This window comes from Piliocolobus tephrosceles, chromosome 5 (assembly GCF_002776525.5).
Source record: "Piliocolobus tephrosceles isolate RC106 chromosome 5, ASM277652v3, whole genome shotgun sequence".
In the NCBI taxonomy this organism is placed as follows: Eukaryota; Metazoa; Chordata; class Mammalia; order Primates; family Cercopithecidae; genus Piliocolobus; species Piliocolobus tephrosceles.
This window is the reverse complement of record NC_045438.1, coordinates 5697109-5719473: the sequence shown is the minus strand read 5'-3', so window position 1 is coordinate 5719473 and position 22365 is coordinate 5697109. Positions and strand designations below refer to the sequence as shown.

Sequence of the window (22365 nt, the reverse complement as noted above, 5' to 3'; positions counted from 1 at the left end):
ATGAAATGGCATCTCATTTTGTTTTTGATTTGCATTTCTCTAAGGATCAGTGATGTTAAGCTTTTTTTCATATGTTTGTTGGCTGCATGAGTGTCTTCTTTTGAGAAGTGTCTGCCCTTTAAACATTATTTCAGCTGTATCCAACAGATTTTGATATGTCATTTCCTTTTAATTCAGTCCAATATACACTATTTAAAATTTCCATTAGACTTTCTCATCGAGCTGTGAATTATTTTTAAGTGTGTTATTTAATTTTCGAGAGTTTGGATATTTTCTTTTTTTATGACTAATTTATATGTAATTCCATTATTGTCAGAGAATATACTTTGTATGATGCTATATTAAGGTTAAATTTCTGATTTTGGATTTATTTTCTGTGGCATTCACACAGCTTCCTAAATCTGTATGTTTTTCACCAAATTTTAAAATGTTTCAGCCACTATTTTTTTTTAAAAATGTGTTTCTATTCCACACTCATTCTTTTGCTTTTTTGCCCCAGTGACATAAATGTTAGATCTTTTGTTGCCTTTCCACAGATCCCTGAGTTTCTGATCATTTTTTTCATCTATTTTCCTTATGATGCTAAATTATATAACTTCTATCGACCTATCTTCAAGATCATTGGTTATTTCTTCTTTTGTTTTTCTTCTGCTTTTGAGCCCATCTAGTGAGTTTTTAAAAATTTGTTATATTTTTCCACTGTGAAATTTTTTAAATTATTATTTATATCTTTAATTTCTTTGCTGAGGCTTTCTATTTTTCCATTTGTTTTAAAGGTGTTTATAATTGCTTCTTGGAGTATTTTTATGATGACTGCTTTAAAATCTTTGTTAGAGAATTCCAACATTTGTGCCATCCTGGTGTTAGCATTTGTTGTCATTTTTCATTCAAGTTGAGGATTCCTGGGTTTTTGGTATGACAAATACTTTTGGATTTTATCCTAGATATTTATATTTTTGGAGACTCTGGTTCCTACATAAATCTATTTTAGTAGACAGTCAACTTTCCTAAACTCATAACACATGTCCAATCCAATTTTGTGAGCTATAGTTTGAAAGTCAATTTAGTTTTCAAAACCTGTGAAATAAAATCTGGTCTGCCTGTCTATGTGCTACTCAGAGATCAATTTAAAACATGAGCCGTATTCACCCAGTAATTCAGTTCTCACACCTTTTGTTGATTCTTTTTTAGTTTATGCATGAGTCACTTAGGGTTTGCTTAGCCAGCTGCGAGGGAGAAATTAAGGGGGAAGAATGCTAACTTCTTGCACCAATTACCAAAAAACCCCAGAATTTATTGTTCTAGTATATTTTAATGTTTTGTTTTTAGAAATTCAAGCATTCTAAATCCCAGACATTTGACTTTAAAGAGTCTCTGTACCAGCAGAAGTTATATTCAACATTTTGTGTGTGGGCACACAGTTTTTATCAAATTTATTTTAGTCTGTGATTCCCTCACCACACCGAATGGAGGAGTATTATGTTCTTCCATGAAGTTAGAATTTAGAGCAACATCTTGCTAAATAGAAGTTACATCAATGTAAACCGTCAAATGCCAAGTATTTGTTGGTATATTTAAAAAGAGAAAGAAATACAAAACAAAGAATTAACATTAAATACTTTAATTAATGTATGGTTTATAGTTAAGCCCAGATACGGTCCCATCTTCTATCCCTTCTTCATATGGGAGACTGCATACTATAAATGAATAGTCATAAGCTTGACCTTAAATCATTGCAAAATTATGAATTTACATTTACATTATCAAATAAAAATTACATTATGCCAATATAGTTTAGTGTTAATTTGAAAACGGGTAACCCACGAATTGCCTATTTATACGTTTTCTATATTGCCTTATCCTCAAGTATAATATTCTGCCTAATCATCAGGAGACTCCTTATAAGCAGGGCTGCTTTGTCTATTCTCCGAGTCTTTAGAGTTGGTTAGTTGTAGCTGATGCACGCTAAATGTGAGACGTGGGCTCTCCCTGTCAGCACACTGGGGGTCCCATTGTCACCTGCACCTCCAAGATGACCAAGGTCGGTCTCTTCTGCCCTCTCTCCCCCCCCCCCCGCCCTCCCTTCCTCTCTTCTCACTTCCTTCTCTCTCTCTCACACATACACCCTCCACACACACGCTTCACGGATATACTGTCCCTCCACTAACGCACGACTCGCTCCTCACAGCGCAACTTGGATCAAAGTCTCAGACCCCTGAAGATCTCTCGCATGGGGTCGCCATTCTTCCTGCTTTGCGCTCAAGGCGCAGGACCTGGAGTTCTCAGTTTCCAAGCAAGACTAGTCGAGTCTAAGTCGGATTGGCTGCGATAGAACGACGTTATACCAAATCACAAAGCTAGGATTTTCATCTCTCTCTTAGTCTCCGCCCTCGAATCCCGGCAACAGGGCGCTGCGTGTTTTTCTGAGAGGAACCCGGCCTGGGGTTGCTATGGAGATAGGACGCAGCAACTTACAGAGCAACCAGGATCCAGAAATCGCTTAAGAGACCGCGGCAAAGTAACTGAACTGAATTGCCTTCTTCCATATTTTCACGCCCCTTTCATCCAGAACATTTTTTCTCGAACTGCTTCCATGGAAGACTCAGCCTCCCCGAAGCAAGAAAAAGAAAACCAAGAAGAACTAGGGGAAGCAAGGCGGTCATGGGAAGGAAAGGCAGCAGCTTTCCCCCAATATTCTGAGCCTGAGTCCTCTGAGCCCTTGGAGGCGAAGCAGGGGCCAGAAACTGGACGCCAGTCCCGACGCAGCCGTCCTTGGAGCCCCCAGTCTAGAGCCAGGACGCCTCCGGGTGGCCCTGCGGGGCCTGCTCCTCTGTCTCCGCAGGAACCCTCTTTCACTCCTTCTTCCCCGGCTCCGGCCAGGCAAGACCTCGCCGCACCACCTCAGTCACACAGGACCACGAGTGTGATTCCTGAAGCTGGGACACCTTATCCTGATCCTTTGGAACAATCATCTGATAAAAGAGAATCAATTCCTCTTCACACGAGCCAGTCAGAGCGAAACGCCTTTCAACAGTCTCAGCAACCCAAACCCCACCTGTGTGGATCGAGGGACGTGAGCTCTAACAACGCTAAACAGAAAGAGCTGAGATTTGACGTTTTCCAGGAGGCAGACTCAAACAGTGACTGTGATTTACAGCTGCCTGCGCCTGGGGGCTCTGAAGTGGCCCCCAGCATGCTTGAGATCACCATTCAGAATGCTAAGGCTTACCTGCTGAAGACTAGTAGCAAGTCGGGCGTTAATCTGTAAGTCTCAGAGGGAAAAAAGATAAAAGTTTGGCAGAGCAAGAGGGTGTGTGAGTATCTCTGTATGAGAGTGTGTTTCTGTGAGTGAATCAAAATGTATTTGAAAAGATTGTATTAGTAAAAGAGAGTTAATGACATAACTCTGGATCACATGACTCAAAACACGTCATTAATGGAGATTCTTATGCCTTCTTTTTCTTAACCTTTGTGTGTGTGTGTGTGTGTGTGTGTGTGTTCCTGCAGCTTCTTCTTTTTTTTTTTTTTTTTTTTGAGACGGAGTCTTGCCCTGTCGCCCAGGCTGGAGTGCAGTGGCCGGATCTCACCTCACTGCAAGCTCCGCCTCCCGGGTTCCCGCCATTCTCCTGCCTCAGCCTCCCGAGTAGCTGGGACTACAGGCTTGTGCCACGTCGCCCGGCTAGTTTTTTGTATTTTTTTAGTAGAGACGGGGTTTCACCATGTTAGCCAGGATGGTCTCGATCTGCTGACCTCGTGATCCGCCCGTCTCGGCCTCCCAAAGTGCTGGGATTATAGGCTTGAGCCACCGCGCCCGACCTTCCTGCAGCTTCTTTAAAGATCCTAGGCACACACAAAAAATAAAACTTAGGAATTATGGAGTCTGGGGCTTGAAAGATACCATAAAGACCATAAAGTCCAAGCATCTCTCCAGGATGCTTGTGAAAAATAACTGTCTACCAGTGAAAGCAATCACATGTCTCTCATCTGTAGATGCTATCGCTTGCATGGCTTTTGAGTTCCCAACCCAGGCTGTGCTAGGGTGACCACCATCTCAGTTTGGCTGAGTGCTGAAAGTTCTTTATCCTAAGAAACCCCTTAGTCCTCACAAACTGGGAGAACTGGTCACTATACAAGCTACCTGGAATACATGCCATTTTATCCAAGTCTCTTAAAATGTGATGATCAATAGTCTACATATGTTCTGCTCATCCCATTATAGCTTTAATTTTAGAACTTATGACAGTATAGATTTCTATAGATTTTTGCTCCCAGAGTTACATAATGATAGGGTCAATAGTTTTTTAGGGTTAGAAGGGATTTTGGAAAACATCTAATACAACTCATTTGTTTTTGTAAATGAGGAGACCAAGTCATGGAGAACCTAATTTGCTCAAGATTCCAGTGGCTGACAACACTAACGGACTCTTACCTCTCCCTCCATCACTAAGCTCCAGCCCCATGGCTGTTCCCTGTACCCAGAAGGCTTCTTTTCTAAGTCTTTGGCTGGCTGGCTCCTCATTCTTCAGAACTCAACTTCCATGGAACACTACTAAAAAGCTTATTCTTTTCCTTCATAGCATTCAATGTCATTTATAATTTTATATACAGAGAGATAGACTTAATATTTGATTATCTGACTCTCCCACTAGATTGCAGGCCCCCAGAGGTCAGGGACTCTGAATTTTGTATATCGCTATATACTTAGTGGTAGCACAGTGCTAGCAACTATTAATCGAGTAAGAAGAAATGAATGCTTTTTATATTATTTCACTCTACAACAGCCAACATAGAAGACTTCTTGTTGTTGCTGTTGGTTTTGTCTTTGTTTTGAGACGGAGTCTGCTTTGTCGCCCGGGCTGGAGTGTAGTGGCACCATCTCGGCTCATTGTAGCCTCTGCCTCCCGGGTTCAAGCGATTCTCCTACCTCAGCCTCTTAAGTAACTGGGATTACAGGCGTGAGCCACTGCACCCAGCCTTAACACAGAAGACTTCTGTGACAGAATGTTTGGGGTTCTGTTTTCCTATCCACAAGCAAGCAATCACTTCTGCAGTGGGCACCAACTAGGTGTCCTCTGATTAAATTCTGACATATCCACCTGGAGATAGCATCAGATCACACAGGTTGAGGGCTCAATCCCACAAGACTTCCCCACACTTCCAATGCCAATCACACGCCCCAGGCTGATTAACCTGTGCTTCTGACCAACCAGCTATAAATCAGGGATCCCACAACTCCCTCCTTGGGTTCGACTGATGCGCTAGAGTGGCTCACAGAACTCAGGGAAACACTAATATTACTGGCTTATTATAAAGGATATTACAAAGGATGCATATGAAGAGATATTAGGTAAGGAGTGCAAAGCTTCCATGCCCTCTCTGGGAAGGCCACCCTCCAGCAACCTCCATGTGTTCAGCTGTCAGATACTCCCCGAAACCTGTTCTCTTGGGTCTTTTATGGCGATGTTATTGGATAGGCATGATTGATGACTGTGTAGAAATGTGACTTATAGGGGTATAATCTAATGCTAATAGATTGAGTGGGGAAACCCAGCAAGGCCTATCCAGGTTCTTCTTGGCCTCTCTGTGGAGCATTCTTTCCTCCTTGATATGGAGCAGGACCTCTTTTGAAATGCGGGTCTTATGACCGTCAATCAGATAAAGCAGGCTAGAGAATTTCATTATGGCCAGACATGGAGAAAGGTTAGAGTATACCTTCAGTTTCTTAGGCCTGTCTTGGGGAGAAATGAAAAGCAGTATGAGACTTATGAGTCAGAAACTATGGATGAAAACCAATGTATATAAATCATAATTCCCAAGTTTTCACCATAATCTCTTGGGGTGCTTCCTGATTAATCAGTAAATATTAATTAAATGCCTGCTGAATATATATTGTGGCAAATATTTGCAGCTATTACTAGGCTTTAAGATACAGGAGATACAATTTTAAAGTCTAATGAATAAGAACATTAATGTATGATGTGAGAAATCTCATGAAATGTGAGATCAGTTTGAAATACTATTTATTAGTTAATTTTTTTTTTTTTTTTTTTTTTTTTTTTTTTTTTTGAGACAGAATCTCACTCTGTCCCCCAGGAGGTAGTGCGGTAGCATGATCTCAGCTCACTGCAAGCTCTGCCTCCCAGGTTCACGCCATTCTCCTGCCTCAGCCTCCAGAGTAGCTGGGACTACAGGCACCCGCCACTACACCGGCTAATTTTTTTTTGTATTTTTAGTAGAGACGTGGTCTCACTGTGTTAGCCAGGATAGTCTCGATTTCCTGACTTCATGATCCGCCTGCCTTGGCCTCCCAAAGTGTTGGGATTACAGGCGTGAGCCACCACACCCAGCCTATTAGTTAATGTTTTAAACTACAATTTACTTAAGCTGCAAAAATGTAATTTGCTACCCTGTAATGGATTCTACTTGAATTTCTGATATACATTTCTTGACATATTGCCCTATGTTAGATAACAAGCATGAATTTACAAACTGTTAAAATTGCAAAGCAACACATTACAAATACTTGTGAGTTCACTAACAATTTAAAACTGAATGCAAAAACATGAGAAATTTTTCTTTATTGAATTATTTTATATTTTATAATTGATATTACTTACATATCTAAATTTAATTTTATTTCCAAATGCTGTCTCTGAGGTAAAAGTGAATATCTTCCATAATATTCACTGCTATCCTCTAAGTGCTTTAGTGCCTGCAGTTCAAAATTGTTTAGTAAAAGATGACTTTAACTCCATCTCTTATATGCAGATCTAATTTGATAGCCATAAAACCTATTTTTCATGGCAATTTAAACAATCTTTGACTGAAATATGGAATCTGAAAATGGTTTTTCATCATTGAACTAAAAGGCTATAGGAAAGAATTGCTTGCTCCTTTTCTTCCATTAAAAAAATAAATTGTTAATCCTCCCTGATAGAAAAAACTGTAATTGTAAATTAAAACCTAATACATATATTTCATAATTTGACACAAAGGCATTTTCAGGTGTGGACTTGAATAAAGCACATATATGCATTATATTGAAACCTGTAAAATAAAATGGAAATTTGGACTGAGAGTCCCTAATTTGATGCCATCCACATCTGCTACTGAAGCAGATCAAACCCTTTCATTATTAACCCAGCTATTGCCCAATAACCAACAGTGTTTTTAGTCTGGAGTCTTCTCCATGAGTTTTCTTTTTCTTTTCTTTTCGAGACGGAGTCTCACTTTGTCACTCATGCTGGAGTGCAGTGGCATGATCTCAGCTTACTGCAACCTCCGCCTCCCGGGTTCAAGTGATTCTCCTGACTCAGCCTCCCAAGTAGTTGGAATTGCAGGTGCCTGCTACCACACCTGATTAATTTTTGTTTGTTTTTTTTTTAATAGAGACGGGGTTTTACCATGTTGGTTCGGCTGGTCTTAAATTCCTGACCTCAGATGGTTCACCCACCTCTGGCTCCCAAAGTGCTGGGATTACAGGCAGCCACTGCGCCCAGCCTTCTCCATGAGCTCCAACAGTGCATGAATATTAAGGAAGCTTGATGAAGTTTTAAGAAACTCCTAGTCAAAACACTTCTGTTCATTTACAAGAATTATTTGAGGAAGGAATTTTATATTCTTCAAATATTGTATAATATTTTTAACTGCCCTTTACATTGATCTCCCATATAATATACATATTTTTCTTTGACATTTCTGAGGTCATTAGATAAATATAGACATTAAATGAAAAAGAAAAAACAAAAAATATAGCTTGGGTCAATTAATAGAAAGTAGGCAATTATTGAACAACTATTTATTTTGTTTCACTGTAATAAGAGAGGAGATATATAAAACCCTAATCTTGGCTGTGAAGAACCTACTGCAGTTGCAGAATAGGAAATATATAATGTAATAAAATTTCAGAGCGGGATATTGTTATTCTCAGAAAGAACCCCTCTGAACCGGGGAAGGATGACTTTGGGGAATGACTTGAGTGCTAAGTCCCTAAGAACGAAAGGAGTTTTAAATTATTTTTTGAGAGATATTATGTATATGGTTCACAGCAAGCAAAAGCTCCCAGGTAGAACTTAGCCAATATATGAAAGTAATTTTTATTAGAAGGTCTAAATGAACTAATCATTAGAAACAAAGTTGGAGAGATACAATGCGTATCCACCAGAGAAGCAATTTATACAAATTTCCACATTGAACAGAGGAGTTTTTTCTCAAGAAAAGAGCACTTTGACAGGACACAGGAACACTTTGACAGACATTTTGGCCTCTTAACATTCACTTTGTAATTCTGGTATTTGAAAAAGCAAACACTAGCAGTTCTATATAAAATGTAATGAATTACTGAGAGGATAGAGGCAATTTCACTAATTCAGTTGTGAAATAAAAATCTAGGGCAGTGTTTGTAATAGAATAGAACAAAATGTTAGATTGTATCACATTTCAATAAAGGTACGTAATATTTAATGGCACTTTTTTGTTGTAAGTGGATGTTACAATATGAAATGCAAGATGTTCTGAGAAACACTGAAGTACCAATTGGCTTTAAAAACAAAATGGAAAGAAAGAGAACGAATCTTAAAGACAGAGTCAACAGGATTAGAAATCAAATTGGATTGGGTGAGGGCAGGGGAGGGGGAGTGGAAAAGAAGTTACAGTAAACAGTGAAAAATAATGTTAATCACTTTTAAATATATAACCAAAAGATTGTCATTTCAGAAATAAAATGTGAAAATGTACCTGATGTGGAATATGTATCATGCTCTAAAATGTTTTTCTTTAATAACTTAAACATCCTTATTATATTGGAATCATTTCCTGAGGAAAACTCTAGGATAAGTTATTTCTGGCATAGCAGAAATTACCTTAAGTGTTATCCACTGAAAATCTCTGAAGACTTTCAGTTATTGAAGTTCCCTAAAAACAAACTAACTGAGTCTGCAAATAGTTGTTCAATAATTGCCTACTTTCTATTAATTGACCTAAGCTATATTTTTTCTTTTTTCTTTTTCATTTAACGTCTATATTTATCTAATGACCTCAGAAATATCAAAAATAAATGCTTCTTCAAATGCTCTTGACATGTATATTATCTGGAATTTTCTCTGGATAGATATGATCATCTTTCTAATATGTTGACCAAGATATTAAATGAGCGTCCTGAAAATGCTGTTGACATCTTTGAAAATATTAGCCAAGATGTGAAGATGGCACATTTTAGTAAAAAATTTGATGCACTCCACAATGAGAATGAGATGCTTCCAACATATGAAATAGCAGAAAAGCAAAAGGCTCTCTTTCTCCAGGGACATTTGGAAGGAGTTGACCAAGAATTGGAAGATGAAATAGTAAGTCACTACTATAAATTTTAATAATTAAATCTTATGATTTTATTTGGGATGAATGGCTGTGGCTTTAAATTCATACCAACTGTATTTTATAGCTTTTTTTTTTTTTTTTTTTTTTTTTTAGACAGGTGCCCAGGCTTGCAGTACAATGGCATGATCCTGGCTCACTGCAACCTCTACCTCTCAGGGTCAAGCGATTCTCCTCCCTCAGCCTCCTGAGTAGCTGGGACTTCAGGCACGTGCCACCATGCCCAGCTAATTTTTGTATTTTTAGTAGAGATGGGGTTTCGCCATATTGGCCAGGCTGGTCTCAAACTCCTGACTTCAAGTGATCTGCCTACCTTGGTCTCCCAGAATGTTGGGATTACAGGAGTGAGCCACTGCACCTGGCCTTTATAGCTTCTTATATAGTATTTGCATCTTATTTTTTGAAAATATCTTCAAGCCTTCTTTAGTCAACCTTATTGCACATTACTCATATCCTTGATTAGGGATTTCTTGTTTTTTCATACTGTGTTTTAGTATTTTGCAAGCTAAAACAGATTGTTATAGGTTTGTATGCTAAGTTTCTTAATATTAGAGAAAAGGATTTCTTCACATTTTATATTCTCCAAGGTGCCTGGTGCAGATCTGGATGTACAGCTATCTTTTGCTAAAGATTTGTTGAATAATGAATAAATGTTAGACAACTAAAAATCAGGTTTTAAATCAAGTTGCATATTTATTAGAAAATTCAGAAGCACTTCTAATGTCATTTGTATTTTCTTCTAAGACAAGCTCCTTATGTTATGACTTGATATTATGTATATTACATCAATGGGATGTAATACAAGAGGAGACGAGTAAAATACTTTTTAAAATCATCATAGACAAAATGTTGAAAATATTTGGAGAAGGAGTTGGTAACAGAGATTGAAAAAAGCTATAATTAGAGAATAAAATCTTATATATCGAAGAAATTTTAATTTCAAATATTTCATAATAGTATTGGCTATTCTGTTTCCTAAATACTCATATACTTGTAATTTGTACACATCTGCTGAACTTACATTCTGTTACCACTAGATTATTTAAGATGTGTGTATATACTTTCAAATTTGATGTTTGGAGTAAGGTATTTTCAAAATAGCACTCTGTCAGGGAAGAGAGAAGAGAGACAGTAGATGCTGTCTCTAGCTAGGCTAAGCAGCCTGTGAGGAGAGAGCTAACTGACGCAGTAAGATCTGTAGTACTCATACAAAAGGAACAGGTGATAGGTGTCAACGAGTTGACATTGGACAGTTTCAACAAGGTGGCAGTTGGTTCTGCAGCCATATCCAGTGATGATGAGTCTGGGAGCGAACAGCATATGGAGATGAGGCAGATAGGCAGGCATTCTCATGCAGGAGTTAATCAAAGAAACTTCAGACTCCAGGGTAAGAATGGGTGCCCTTTATAGGCACAGCATTACAAGGTAGGACTTTGTATCCTAAAACTAGGATATGGGGTGAGAATACAAATAAGCTGTTTTGATCATGGGAAACAGCTTATGGGCTCTTTAACTGGATTCCATAAATCTTCCTCCTAAGGGATAAGATTGGCTTTACAGCCTGGAACAGCTGAGTCATCAGGTGAAGATTAAAAGCTCCACCTCAGAAAGTAGAAAGATGCAGGAACAGATAGAGAGGTCTCTCTGATGCATTGAAATATGAACTACATGACCAACCCTGTCCCTGACTTACATGTTTAGAGTGTTCATGTTTTTATTCCCGCCTTTAACCACACCAGAATTCGTTTGCTTAGTCTTCAGCATTCATTTATTCATTCACCCATTTATTCATACACAATGTGACTACTGCATTCCAAGTACTGAGATACACATGAGAAAAAGACTTTTCTGACTCTAAGTTGCTTACAATTTAGAGAAAGGCAAAAAAGATTGGAAAGCCATTTGATTAGTGCAATAAAGAGCTAGCCTCATTTGATGGAGTAAACATGGGCTTTGGAGGTAGCCAGATCTGAGTTAGAATCCTAGTTCAACTAGCTTGCTAGTTGTGTGATTTTGAGCAAGAGGCTAAACTTTCCAAGCCTTAAGGACAATCAAATGGCAAAAACCTGAGGGGTAGAGGTAGTATATATAAAGGATTTGGCCTATGATAGGAACTTAATAGTAGCAATTATTATTATATTGTTTTGACAACATGATAAATGACAGAATGGAACAACTAACTCTGCTATTGGTAATTGGGCAAAGCTTTTTAGTAGAGGTAATATTACATTTGGGCCATGAAGGATAAGCAGGAGTTCACCAGGTGAAGACTCTTAGAAATTAAATTCTTAGAAAAAAGAACAATAAAATAATCAGGAAAGATTATTTGATGTTTGGAAAAGTGGAGTGTGGGTTTGAGGGAGTGATTGATGGAAATGAAGTGAACAGAGTGCTTAAAGCCAGACTGTTCTTTGTGCGTTGATAAGTAACTTCTTTCTTGTAAACAGTAAGAAGTTTTTAAATAGAGAATAGCATGGTCTGACTTTTGGTTTAGAAAGATAACTCTGATCATAATATGAAAGATAATGAAAAAAGAAAGGTAGAATGGGGCCGGGAGGAGAGCGTTAGAAGCCTTCTGCTATAGCACAAGTAGTGAGGATGGTGACTAATACATTATAAATGAATACAAGAGGAGGAAATAATGCCAACAAATTTTTATGTGCTAGAATCAATAGGAATCTAACTACTTAAATATTGAAGGTCAAGGAAGTGAGAGGAAGCAAGGATGACCGAACTTTCTGGTGTGAGAAACTGAGATGTCACTGGTGAAGAAAGACTACATAGAAAAAAGAGAAAACTTTGAGAGAAATGTGAATTAAATATTAAACTGAGGTATTTTTAGAATACTCAAGTGAAATTTATCAGAAGTGGCTAGAAATATGTGTAGAATATGGGAGAAAATCAGAGTTAAAGAAACTTTAAATAGCCACTTATCACTTGAAGTGGTATGGAGAACTCTTCCAAGCACAGTGTTGAGAGATGCGATAAGTGAAAAGGATATTTTAACAACATCAACATTTGGAGCTCAAGAAATAAGGGAGCAATTAAAGAGACTTAAGATGAAACAGTTTTAAAGGGCCAAGTAGAATAGGTACAGCAAATGTCAAGGAAAGACTTTTGCAATCCTAATCAAGGCGATGAGGATTTTAAAAAGTCATTATACTTATTTTGACACTACAATTATAAATAATAGCATATCATTTGTAAGAATAGCAGAGCTCTCAAGTTCTTCATCTTGAGGGTCAAGGTTTGTCTTGTAAGTTATCTTGACCTATAGTTGGGAGTTCTTTCCTACATTTTCACAAATAATGTGTTTTTTTTTTTCCTTTCTTTCTTTCTTTTTCTTTTTTTTTTTTTTTTTGAGATGGAGTCTCTCTCTGTTGCCCAGGCTGGAGTGCAGTGGCGTGATCTCGGCTTACTGTGAGCTCTGCCTGTCAGGTTCACGCCACTCTCCTATCTCAGCCTCCCGAATAGCTGGGACTACAGGCGCCCGCCACCATGCCCGGCTAATTTTTTGTGTTTTTAGTAACGATGGAGTTTCACCATGTTAGTCAGGATGGTCTTGATCTACTGACCTCGTGATCTGCCTGACTCGGCCTCCCAAAGTGCTGGGATTACAGACGTGAGCCACCACTCCCAGTCTTCACAAATGTATTTCTATGGTTCATTTGAGACTCTGCTTATTCATTTCTCTGTATTTCTTTTGTGGAATTTTTTTATTTCTCTCATTTTAAATTCAAAATAATTTATTATAAGTAGGAGGAGCATCTGACTACATTATGTCTTCAAGTATAGACATGAGTACTTTATGTTCCTTTTATTTGTTCTATTCATTACATTACCCAGGATACTATATTAATTTTTAGTGATCCTATATAAAACCATACACTTAATAAATGTTTATTTTTAAAGATATATAGTAATATAGACATATGTAAAACCATACTTTGTTCTAAATACATGTGTACATAGTTATTCTACATCTTATTTTAGGATAGTAAGGGAGTCACTTAAATATTTTTTATAAAACAGGAATGTTGCATTTTTATTATTCATAGTGATTATTAAATTTTCTCTACCTAAGATATGTACATAAACAAGGTAGCTATTATATATTAATGAGTATAAGATATAAGAGAAGCTACATTTATAAATAATGAGAGAAGAACAGAGATTCAGGAATTATCATACTTTGATCTAAATATTTTTGTTTGTTTTTTGAGATGAAGTCTCACTCTGTTGCCTAGGCTGGAATGCAGTGGTGCAATCTCAGCTCACTGCAACCTCCTCCTCCCGGGTTCAAGTGATCCGCTTGCCTCAGCCTCCCAAGTAGCTGGGACTACAGGCAGGCACCACCATGCCCAGCTAATTTTTGTATTTCTATTAGAGACGGGGGGGTCTCACCATGTTGGCCAGGCTGGTTTCGAACTCCTGAGCTCAGGTGATCCATCCACCTCAGCCTCCCAAAGTGCTGGGATTACAGGCGTGAATCACCGCGCCCAGCCAATTTGATCTAAATCTTGATCTAAATCAAAGAAGTGGTGGAGAAAGTAGAATATCGAGATACATAAAAAAGACAAGGGAAGCAAGCATTTGTCCTATCGATAAATTTTAACCACAGCATTTATTTCCCCAGGCAGAAAACGCTCTACCAAATGTAATGGAGTCAGCTTTTTATTTTGAACAAGCTGGAGTTGGTTTGGGCACAGATGAGACATACCGCATATTTCTTGCCCTCAAGCAGCTTACTGACACCCACCCAATCCAAAGATGCCGCTTCTGGGGAAAGATCTTGGGTCTGGAAATGAATTATATTGTAGCTGAAGTGGAGTTTCGTGAGGGGGAAGATGAAGAGGAAGTGGAAGAGAAAGATGTGGCTGAAGAGAGGGACAATGGAGAAAGTGAAGCTGATGAAGATGAGGAAGATGATTTACCAAAGTCCTTTTACAAGGCCCCGCAGGCTATACCAAAAGAAGAAAGTAGAACAGGTGCCAACAAATATGTCTATTTTGTTTGCAATGAACCAGGAAGACCATGGGTGAAGTTACCACCAGTTATACCTGCACAAATTGTTATTGCAAGAAAAATCAAGAAATTTTTCACTGGGCGATTGGATGCTCCCATCATAAGCTACCCACCTTTCCCAGGAAATGAGAGTAATTATTTACGAGCGCAAATTGCCCGAATTTCAGCAGGAACCCAGGTCAGTCCTTTAGGATTTTATCAGTTCGGTGAAGAGGAAGGAGAGGAAGAAGAAGAGGTAGAAGGCGGGCAAAATAGCTTTGAGGAAAACCCTGATTTCGAAGGCATCCAAGTGACTGATCTAGTAGAATCCCTATCCAATTGGGTTCATCATGTACAGCATATTCTCTCCCAGGTAGGAGCTTTGCAGTTCTCAATCTATCAGGCAATTAGGCAAATATTCATTAAATTATCACTATAATGCATGAAGACATACAAAATAAAGGCCTTCGGATTCTATTTAATAGGCAGGAGAAGAGATAATTAAAAACACAGCCAAAAATGCAGAGTAATATAAAATGCCAGTGTCTATATAATTGTCTATATAACTGAAGGTCCCAGGGATCTCCAAACAGACTTTATTTTCTATTTGAAAATAAAACACATTCTTCTGTGGAACATTTGACAAATGATGTAGAGATTTAGATTTGTGTGTTCTGCAATTATGCAATTATTTATATGTTTAATATAGATGGGTACATTAATTTTGAAAACAGTTCTTTAATTTTATCTCTATAATACATGTAGCTTTTATGTCAAGAACAGTAAGGGATTATAACAAAAACAAAAAACAAAGAAACAGTGCTATATAGCAGTTATGTAACACCTATTGTTCCAGGTGTGTGTGTGTGTTTGTGTGTGTGTGTGTGTATAAGATTTAATCTTTACAACAACCCCACAAAACGGTATTATTATCCTCAATTTTCAGATGAGGACATTGAGACAGAGAGTTTCGCAAATGTGACAGAAGGAACGTAGCTAATAAGGAATAGAATCAGATGTGAGACTGCACAGAATGGACCCAGTGCATCCACTTAACCTTGTGCTATACTACCTCATCTGCAGGTAGAAAATCTTCATTATACTTTGATCTAGATAAGGGATACTCTTAGCTTTCTCTACATAAGAGTTAACTAAATGAGACATTATAAACCCTAAACTTCCATAAATAATCTTATTACCACATTTAAATGTTATTGTTAATAATCATTATCATAATAGCTTCAGCTCTCTCATAGATTATTTACCACAAAACAGTAAAATACACTCTTACCTTTTTCACTAAGGTTCTGCTAATTTTAAAATATAAGTGATAATTTTAAAATACATGTCCTATGACTGCAAGAATTTGGCAAATTCTCAAAATAAATAGCATGGCTTTTTCCTTGAAACAACCTAGATGAAAATAGCACTTGGAAAATGTACATAGAATGAATGAATGAATAATCGATTAAATTCCCACAGAGTGACGCTTCATCCTGATCAATTCAAATGAATGTTCTGAAATTTTAAGGTCCCCATTAGACTACTAAATCTTGCAACATTCATTCCCAGGGTCGCTGTAATTGGTTCAACTCCATACAAAAAAACGAGGAAGAAGAAGAGGAAGGAGAGGAAGATGATGAAGAAAAAGAAGAGCCTGACTACATAGAACAGGAAGTGGGGCCTCCTCTTTTGACACCAATCTCTGAAGATTTAGGTTATTTTACATAACTATTATCACACACGGACACACAAACAATATAATATACTATGTGTGTTATATAGTAAATATGAGAGTTGGAAAGCTCTAAAAAGTGAACAAGAGCCAAGGTCTCATCCTCTTCCCATTCATGTTCTGGGATGATAGGGAGTGAAGAATATAGCTGGCCACATCAATGTTCTCTGACAGAGGTTGAAGGAGTGATGTAGAGAGGAAACATAAGTTGGCTGTAGCGCTTTCTGGAAATGCTGACAATTGTCTCCTTTATTATTCTTGTCTTGCATTCTGCAGACCATAAACAAATGGCATAAATATTCTTGGTCCTGGTTTTTAAAAACTCTACTCTCATTCCTATATTCTTGTTTCTTTCACTTCAGTTTTGGAGTATCTGTGCTTGCAACCCTTGATCTCATTTAATAATAATATACCTTTCATTAGACCATCAAATACTACTCACTCTACCACACAAGCCTCCTTTCCCTTAATAAAACTTCTCATCTTGGTTGCAAAAATGGAGATATATATTTCAAATTCCATTGTTCCAAAACAGTCATGAAGTACCCTCCTGATTTTGTTAAGCTGCTGCTGTTTTTTCTTTCTATATCAAATATGTGTGTATCTGTGTTTGTGCATGCATGTGTGGATTTATAAAAATAGCTTACACAGTAGATTCTTGTCTAGTCAGGAATTAAGCTTTTGCATTTCTCTTTGGGTTCCAGAGATTCAGAATATACCCCCTTGGACAACACGGTTATCCTCAAATCTCATTCCACAATATGCTATTGCAGTCCTTCAATCCAACCTTTGGCCTGGAGCATATGCCTTCTGCAATGGCAAGTAAGTATCTGACCACTTATAAAGCCATTTCTGTGATTAGTTAAGCTCTGGAAATTATAAATAACCACGACAATGTTAAGCTACTATCATTGTTTTCTTGTTTTTTTGAGACGGAGTCTTGCTCTGTCATCCATGCTGGAGTGCAGTGGCATGATCTCAGCTCACTGCAACCTCCGCCTCCTGGGTTCAAACTATTCTCCTACCTCAGCCTCCCCAGTAGCTGGGATTACAGGCATGCACCACTGTGCCCAGTTAATTTTTGTATTTTTTTTTTTTTTTTTTTTAGTAGATACGAGGTTTCACCATGATAGCCAGGCTGGCCTCAAACTCCTGATCTCATGATTCACCCCACCTCGGCCTCTCAAAGTGCTGGGATTACATGTTTGAGCCACCACACCTGGCTGCTACTATCATTTTAACTCATCTTTGGCATATTATGTGTGTTTGGCATAAAATTTATTAAAATAACATCTGTGATACACAATAAAACATCAAATTCAGGACATTAAGTAGTAATTCGGACTTCTACCCTTTCATCTTAATTATCAGTTTGTTGAAATAAAATGTGGTTTTTCATCAATGATTATTTGGGTAATGATTTATTCATTCACTTAGATTAATGGAGGTATTTCTAAGCCGTATTTAAATTAGTTTAAATCTCAGATCATTTTTGTTGGAAATCTTGATAAAAGATAATGAAAATATGCTTTATTTAGGCTATCGCTTTCAAAGGAATTAAGATCAAGAGGACACTAAAAATAATTTTATTTACCTAGAACATATACTTCTATTTGTCTTATGTTTCCATTTCTTTCCTAATAACCCAGTGTCAGAAGCTTAGCTTATGTGGAGAGAAAGCTGAGTGGCCAGGTGTTAGAGTAGCCATTAAAGCACAACAAGCTAAAAATGAGAGTTAAGCCTTTAATCATTTACTGTGATAGTATAAGCAAGAGAAAGCTTTGACATCCCCGTTCCGTTTTCCCCCATGGAATGGCCCTCTAGTGGAGTCAGGTGGATCAGCACAGATACGGCTATCATCGATGTGGAGGTGCTGGGGTCATCTCATTGGCAAGGGAATCCTCAAACGGCTCCTGCAGTTTCACAGACCTGGAGACCAAGAGGAGGGTAAGAGGGGCTGGAAGTGAAAAAGTGCTGAGCACAGAGAGCAGAGAAAGGAGGGGTTGGAAAGGTCTCTGCTGAAGGCCTCAGATAAAGAGACCTAGGAATGGAAGCACCTGGTCTAGGAATGCAAACATTGAAGAGCATGACTAGCCAGCAGTGCATTGTACTCCAAGTCTGGTGTGCCAGGTAAACTCTTTGTGATTGCCTATGGTCACACCTAAAAAAAGTAACACATAGGTTTCTAACCACAAGCCCAACTCCTTGCCCAGGCAGGAGTCTGCAGGGTTAGCTATTTTTGAATCTTTCTAACTTTGTGGAAGGTAGTAACTTTTTTTTCCTCCCCTGAAAATAATTGAAGGAAGAAAGGCTTTTGCTTGTGGTCTAGGTGTAGGGTACATTTTAACAGTGTCTGGTCCCACAGTTTTTTTTTTTTTTTAACCAGCTTAAGCAGTTTGGATGAAAACAATTCCCTGTGGTAGAAAAATCATTGAGGAATATTTTACTTCTAGCATTTTACATGTATTGCTTTTTAAATTATAGGACCATGATATTATAAGTACTTTAATATTACAGAAGGGTCAATTTTTCTGAGAAATTATATAATAATCTATTTTTCTTTTCTTTCTTTTTTTTTTTTTTTTACTTATAGAAAGTTTGAAAATTTCTACATAGGTTGGGGTCATAAGTATAGTCCAGACAATTATACACCCCCAGTTCCACCACCAGTTTATCAAGAATACCCCAGTGGACCAGAAATTACAGAAATGGATGACCCCAGTGTGGAGGAGGAGCAAGCTTTCAGGGCTGCACAAGAAGCAATTCTACTTGCAGCTGAGAATGAAGAATCTGAGGAAGATGAAGATGAGGAAGATGATTATGACTAATAAACATAAAATTAGCCTGGTTTTATGTGACACTGATATACACCCCTTATATGAGACTAATTTTACACTTTTCTGTGTGTGTATATACATACACGTCAGAAATTATTCAACTGCAAAAGTCAATCTTGAAAATATCAAGCTTGAAATTTCATAGGTAGAAATATTAACATTTTTATTGAAAGATACTCATGGGATTTTCCAGAGGCTAAATAACATGCAATCACATCATTGTTCTGAGGGTTATGGATAATGGAATATGCGCTTGTACATTCTTGTTTTTAAAAGGGCTCAGATTTCACATGGTCCAGGTGAGGTAAAACAATTAAAATAAATAAATAAATGGTCTCAGGTTGAATCTGTAACATGACAAACACTGGAAGATACAACCCATAGGAAATTCTTGGAAACATCAATACTTTTTTAAGAGTGTCAAGGGGTATGAAGACAAAAAATATTGTCACTAGAGTAATGTATTGTTAACCTTTGTAAGAACTGATCTCAGCATGTATTCTTAAACCTTTGTAATTACCTATGGTCGTGACTGTGATATTGTGTGCAAACACTGTATAGCATATATATTCATTTTTCCTGCTTGAGATACTATCATAATTCCATCACCTGCTTACAACTGTAGGGAACACTGAATTTTTTTTTTTTCTTTTTTGGCGGGGAGGTGGTTGGGACAGAGCGTCTGTCGCCAGGCTAGAGTGCAGTAATGCGATCTCGGCTCATTGCCACCTCTGCCTCCTGGGTTCAAGCGTTTCTCCTGCCTCAGCCTCCCGAGAAGCTGGGACTACAGGTGCATGCCACTACGCCTGGCTTTTTTTGTATTTTTAGTAGAGATGGGGTTTCACCATGTTAGCCAAGCTGGTAAATTTTTTTTTTTTTTTTTTGAGACGGAGTCTCGCTCTCTGGCCCAAGCTGGAGTGCAGTGGCCGGATCTCAGCTCACTACAAGCTCCGCCTCCCGGGTTCCCGCCATTCTCCTGCCTCAGCCTCCCCAGTAGCTGGGACTACAGGCGCCCGCCACCTCGCCCGGCTAGTTTTTTGTATTTTTTAGTAGAGACGGGGTTTCACCGTGTTAGCCAGGATGGTCTCGATCTGCTGACCTCGTGATCCGCCCGTCTCGGCCTCCCAAAGTGCTGGGATTACAGGCTTAAGCCACCGCGTCCGGCCCAGGCTGGTAAATTTTTAACCCTTTTGTTACTTCTCAAAATCTTCTCAGACTCCTCTTTCATCCTACAGAAATTGATTTGAACTGATTGGGGAAAAATGATTTGCTTTGCACAGATATGGTTAGCTGGATACAGCCAGAAACTTGACTTATGTTTTCTAGCACGACTTCTCTAAAACATTATTTTCCCTCACTAAAAAAACATTTTTAAGTCCTATATGTACCAGATATGCCTGTGGGCTATGACTAAAAATTAGGCACTACTCTTGAAATCATAGAGCTTTCATTGAAGAGAGAACTATAAAAAGGTAAATAGAAATGTAAAATCAATTGCAACTTAGCAAGTGTTGTGATACAAATATTACAGGTAACACAGAACAGTGCTTCTCAAATTCTATGATAAAGGAATTTTGGTAAGTTAAAAAAAATTCCAATCCATAACTGTTGCTTTTTAAAAATAAAATGACACAGCAGTTCTCAACATCTGTACTTACCTTGCCACAGACCTTCAGTTTGCAGATCACAGATCTGCACTTGGAGTAACACTGTTGTCAAACACTTAAGATGACTGACTTCAGACTTCAGCAAGTCAGGAAGCACTTCTAAGAGCCACCAGGTGGAGTGGTATGGGAGAGGGTTCTTGGTGGCATCAGCTGCATCCTGGCAAAGGACTTTTGGCTGAAAGGAATGAAATTTCAACTGCAAGAAGTGGTGAGAGATGAGCCTGCAGGGGCAAAGCGGGGCTATAGTGTGCAGGAAGTCTGGATTTTACCCATGAATAGTGAAGAGGATTACACTAGAAAGTCACACAAACATTTGTATTTGAGAACATTTTGCTACAGTGTAGATGGATGAGAGAGAATCCAAACTTGAGACAAGAAGACCAGTTAGGAGGTTATCTCATTATCAGGTAACACAGTGGCTCACACCTGTAATCCCAGCACTTTGGGAGGCCAAGGCAGGTGGATCACCTAAGGTCAGGAGTTTGAGACCAGCCTGGCCAACATGGCGAAACCTCATCTCTACTAAAAACACAAACATAATACAAACATTAGTTGGGTATCATAGCATATGCCTGTAATCCCAGCTACTTGTCAGGCTGAGGCAGGAGAATTGCTTGAACCCGGGAAGTGGAGGCGGCAGTGAGCCAAGATCGCACCATTGGCACTCCAGCCTGGGCAACAGAATGAGACTCCATCTCAAGAAAACAAATAAACAAACAAAAAAACCCAGGATAACTGCAAGGGAATATAAAGTAGAAAACTGTGCCTGGGGGACTGAGATGGGAGGATCGCTTGAGCCCAGGAGGTCAAGTGAGCTATGATCGTGCCACTGCACTCCAGCCTGGGTGACAGAGCAAAACCATGTCTAAAAAAAAAAAAAAAAAAAAAAAAAACTGGTTACCAGTCTGAAGGACAGAACATCAGGAAAGATGGTTTCCAGAATTAAATTGGCAATACTATTTCATTCTTGAAGTGCAACTTTGAGTCTTTGTTGGCATACCTAAAATTCACAACACTTCATTCATGTTGGTTGGTATTCATTTTCACAACACAGTAGACATGTTCTTTTTTGTTGCTTAATATCCATTTCCTTACCTACCCTGATTTCCTTTTGAGCAACTGCCTCTGTCCCATTAGATAGTCTCATGCCAATCAGATGTAGCCTCTCTGGGATCTAAATTATGGGCTCCTAACCAGATTGTTCCTTCTATAAATTAGACCATATTCTAGTTTCCAATGTTGGTTTGGTTCCAGCTAAGTTCTACCCATGGACTGTGAGCTTCTGGTAATTTTTTGATGAATTACATTGGCCAGGATTCTTGGTTGCAAGCACACATGGCATATCCAACAAGAAGTGGAAAGTTTCTTTTCTACAGAACACATTAAACACAAGACTCTAAATCACAGTTGTATAGTTAAACAATAAAAGCAAATCCTTGTTTACAGAACTATGCCTGTTAAATATTATTTCTAAGCAGTGAGGAAGACATTTTATTAAATATGTTCTCTAATGGAAGACAGCCAAATAGTTTAATGGTAAGAGTTTGGTTGGAAGTGAGATAGCCTAGGTTCATACCCTGGATCAAGATTATTTTCTTGCGCATATTACTAACCTCTCAGGGCTTTAGCTTGCTTCTTCATGGGGTTAATAATACTTGTCTCACAGAACTATTCTGAAGATTAAACTAAGTAATATATGTAACATACTAAGAGTACCTAACAGAAGGACCCAATGCACATTAGCTTACAG

The 22365-nt window shown here is 38.3% G+C and overlaps 1 protein-coding gene across 2 annotated transcripts; it reads left to right on the top strand.

The window, feature by feature from the left end:
- The first annotated feature begins 2408 nt into the window (after positions 1-2408).
- On the top strand, positions 2409-19469 carry RSPH4A (radial spoke head component 4A). 2 transcript variants are annotated; one of them, XM_023218991.1, is made up of 6 exons: positions 2409-3264; positions 9110-9344; positions 14009-14749; positions 15949-16093; positions 16816-16933; positions 18705-19469. In XM_023218991.1, the coding sequence occupies exons 1-6, from the start codon at positions 2594-2596 to the stop codon at positions 18937-18939; spliced, it is 2145 nt and encodes a 714-aa protein (XP_023074759.1). In that variant the 5' UTR covers positions 2409-2593; the 3' UTR covers positions 18940-19469. The 2 variants fall into 2 exon arrangements, with proteins under 2 accessions (XP_023074759.1, XP_023074760.1); XM_023218992.2 differs by lacking the exon at positions 15949-16093 and having other exon boundaries at positions 18705-18727.
- The last annotated feature ends 2896 nt before the right edge of the window (positions 19470-22365 follow it).

Bases quoted from the DNA above. Each gene is read 5' to 3' on its own strand.
- RSPH4A (XM_023218991.1), top strand. From the start codon at position 2,594: ATGGAAGACTCAGCCTCCCCGAAGCAAGAAAAAGAAAACCAAGAAGAA. The intron at 3,265-9,109 runs GTAAGTCTCAGA...TTCTCTGGATAG, and splicing joins AGCAAGTCGGGCGTTAATCT to ATATGATCATCTTTCTAATA. The intron at 16,934-18,704 runs GTAAGTATCTGA...TTTTACTTATAG, and splicing joins TATGCCTTCTGCAATGGCAA to AAAGTTTGAAAATTTCTACA.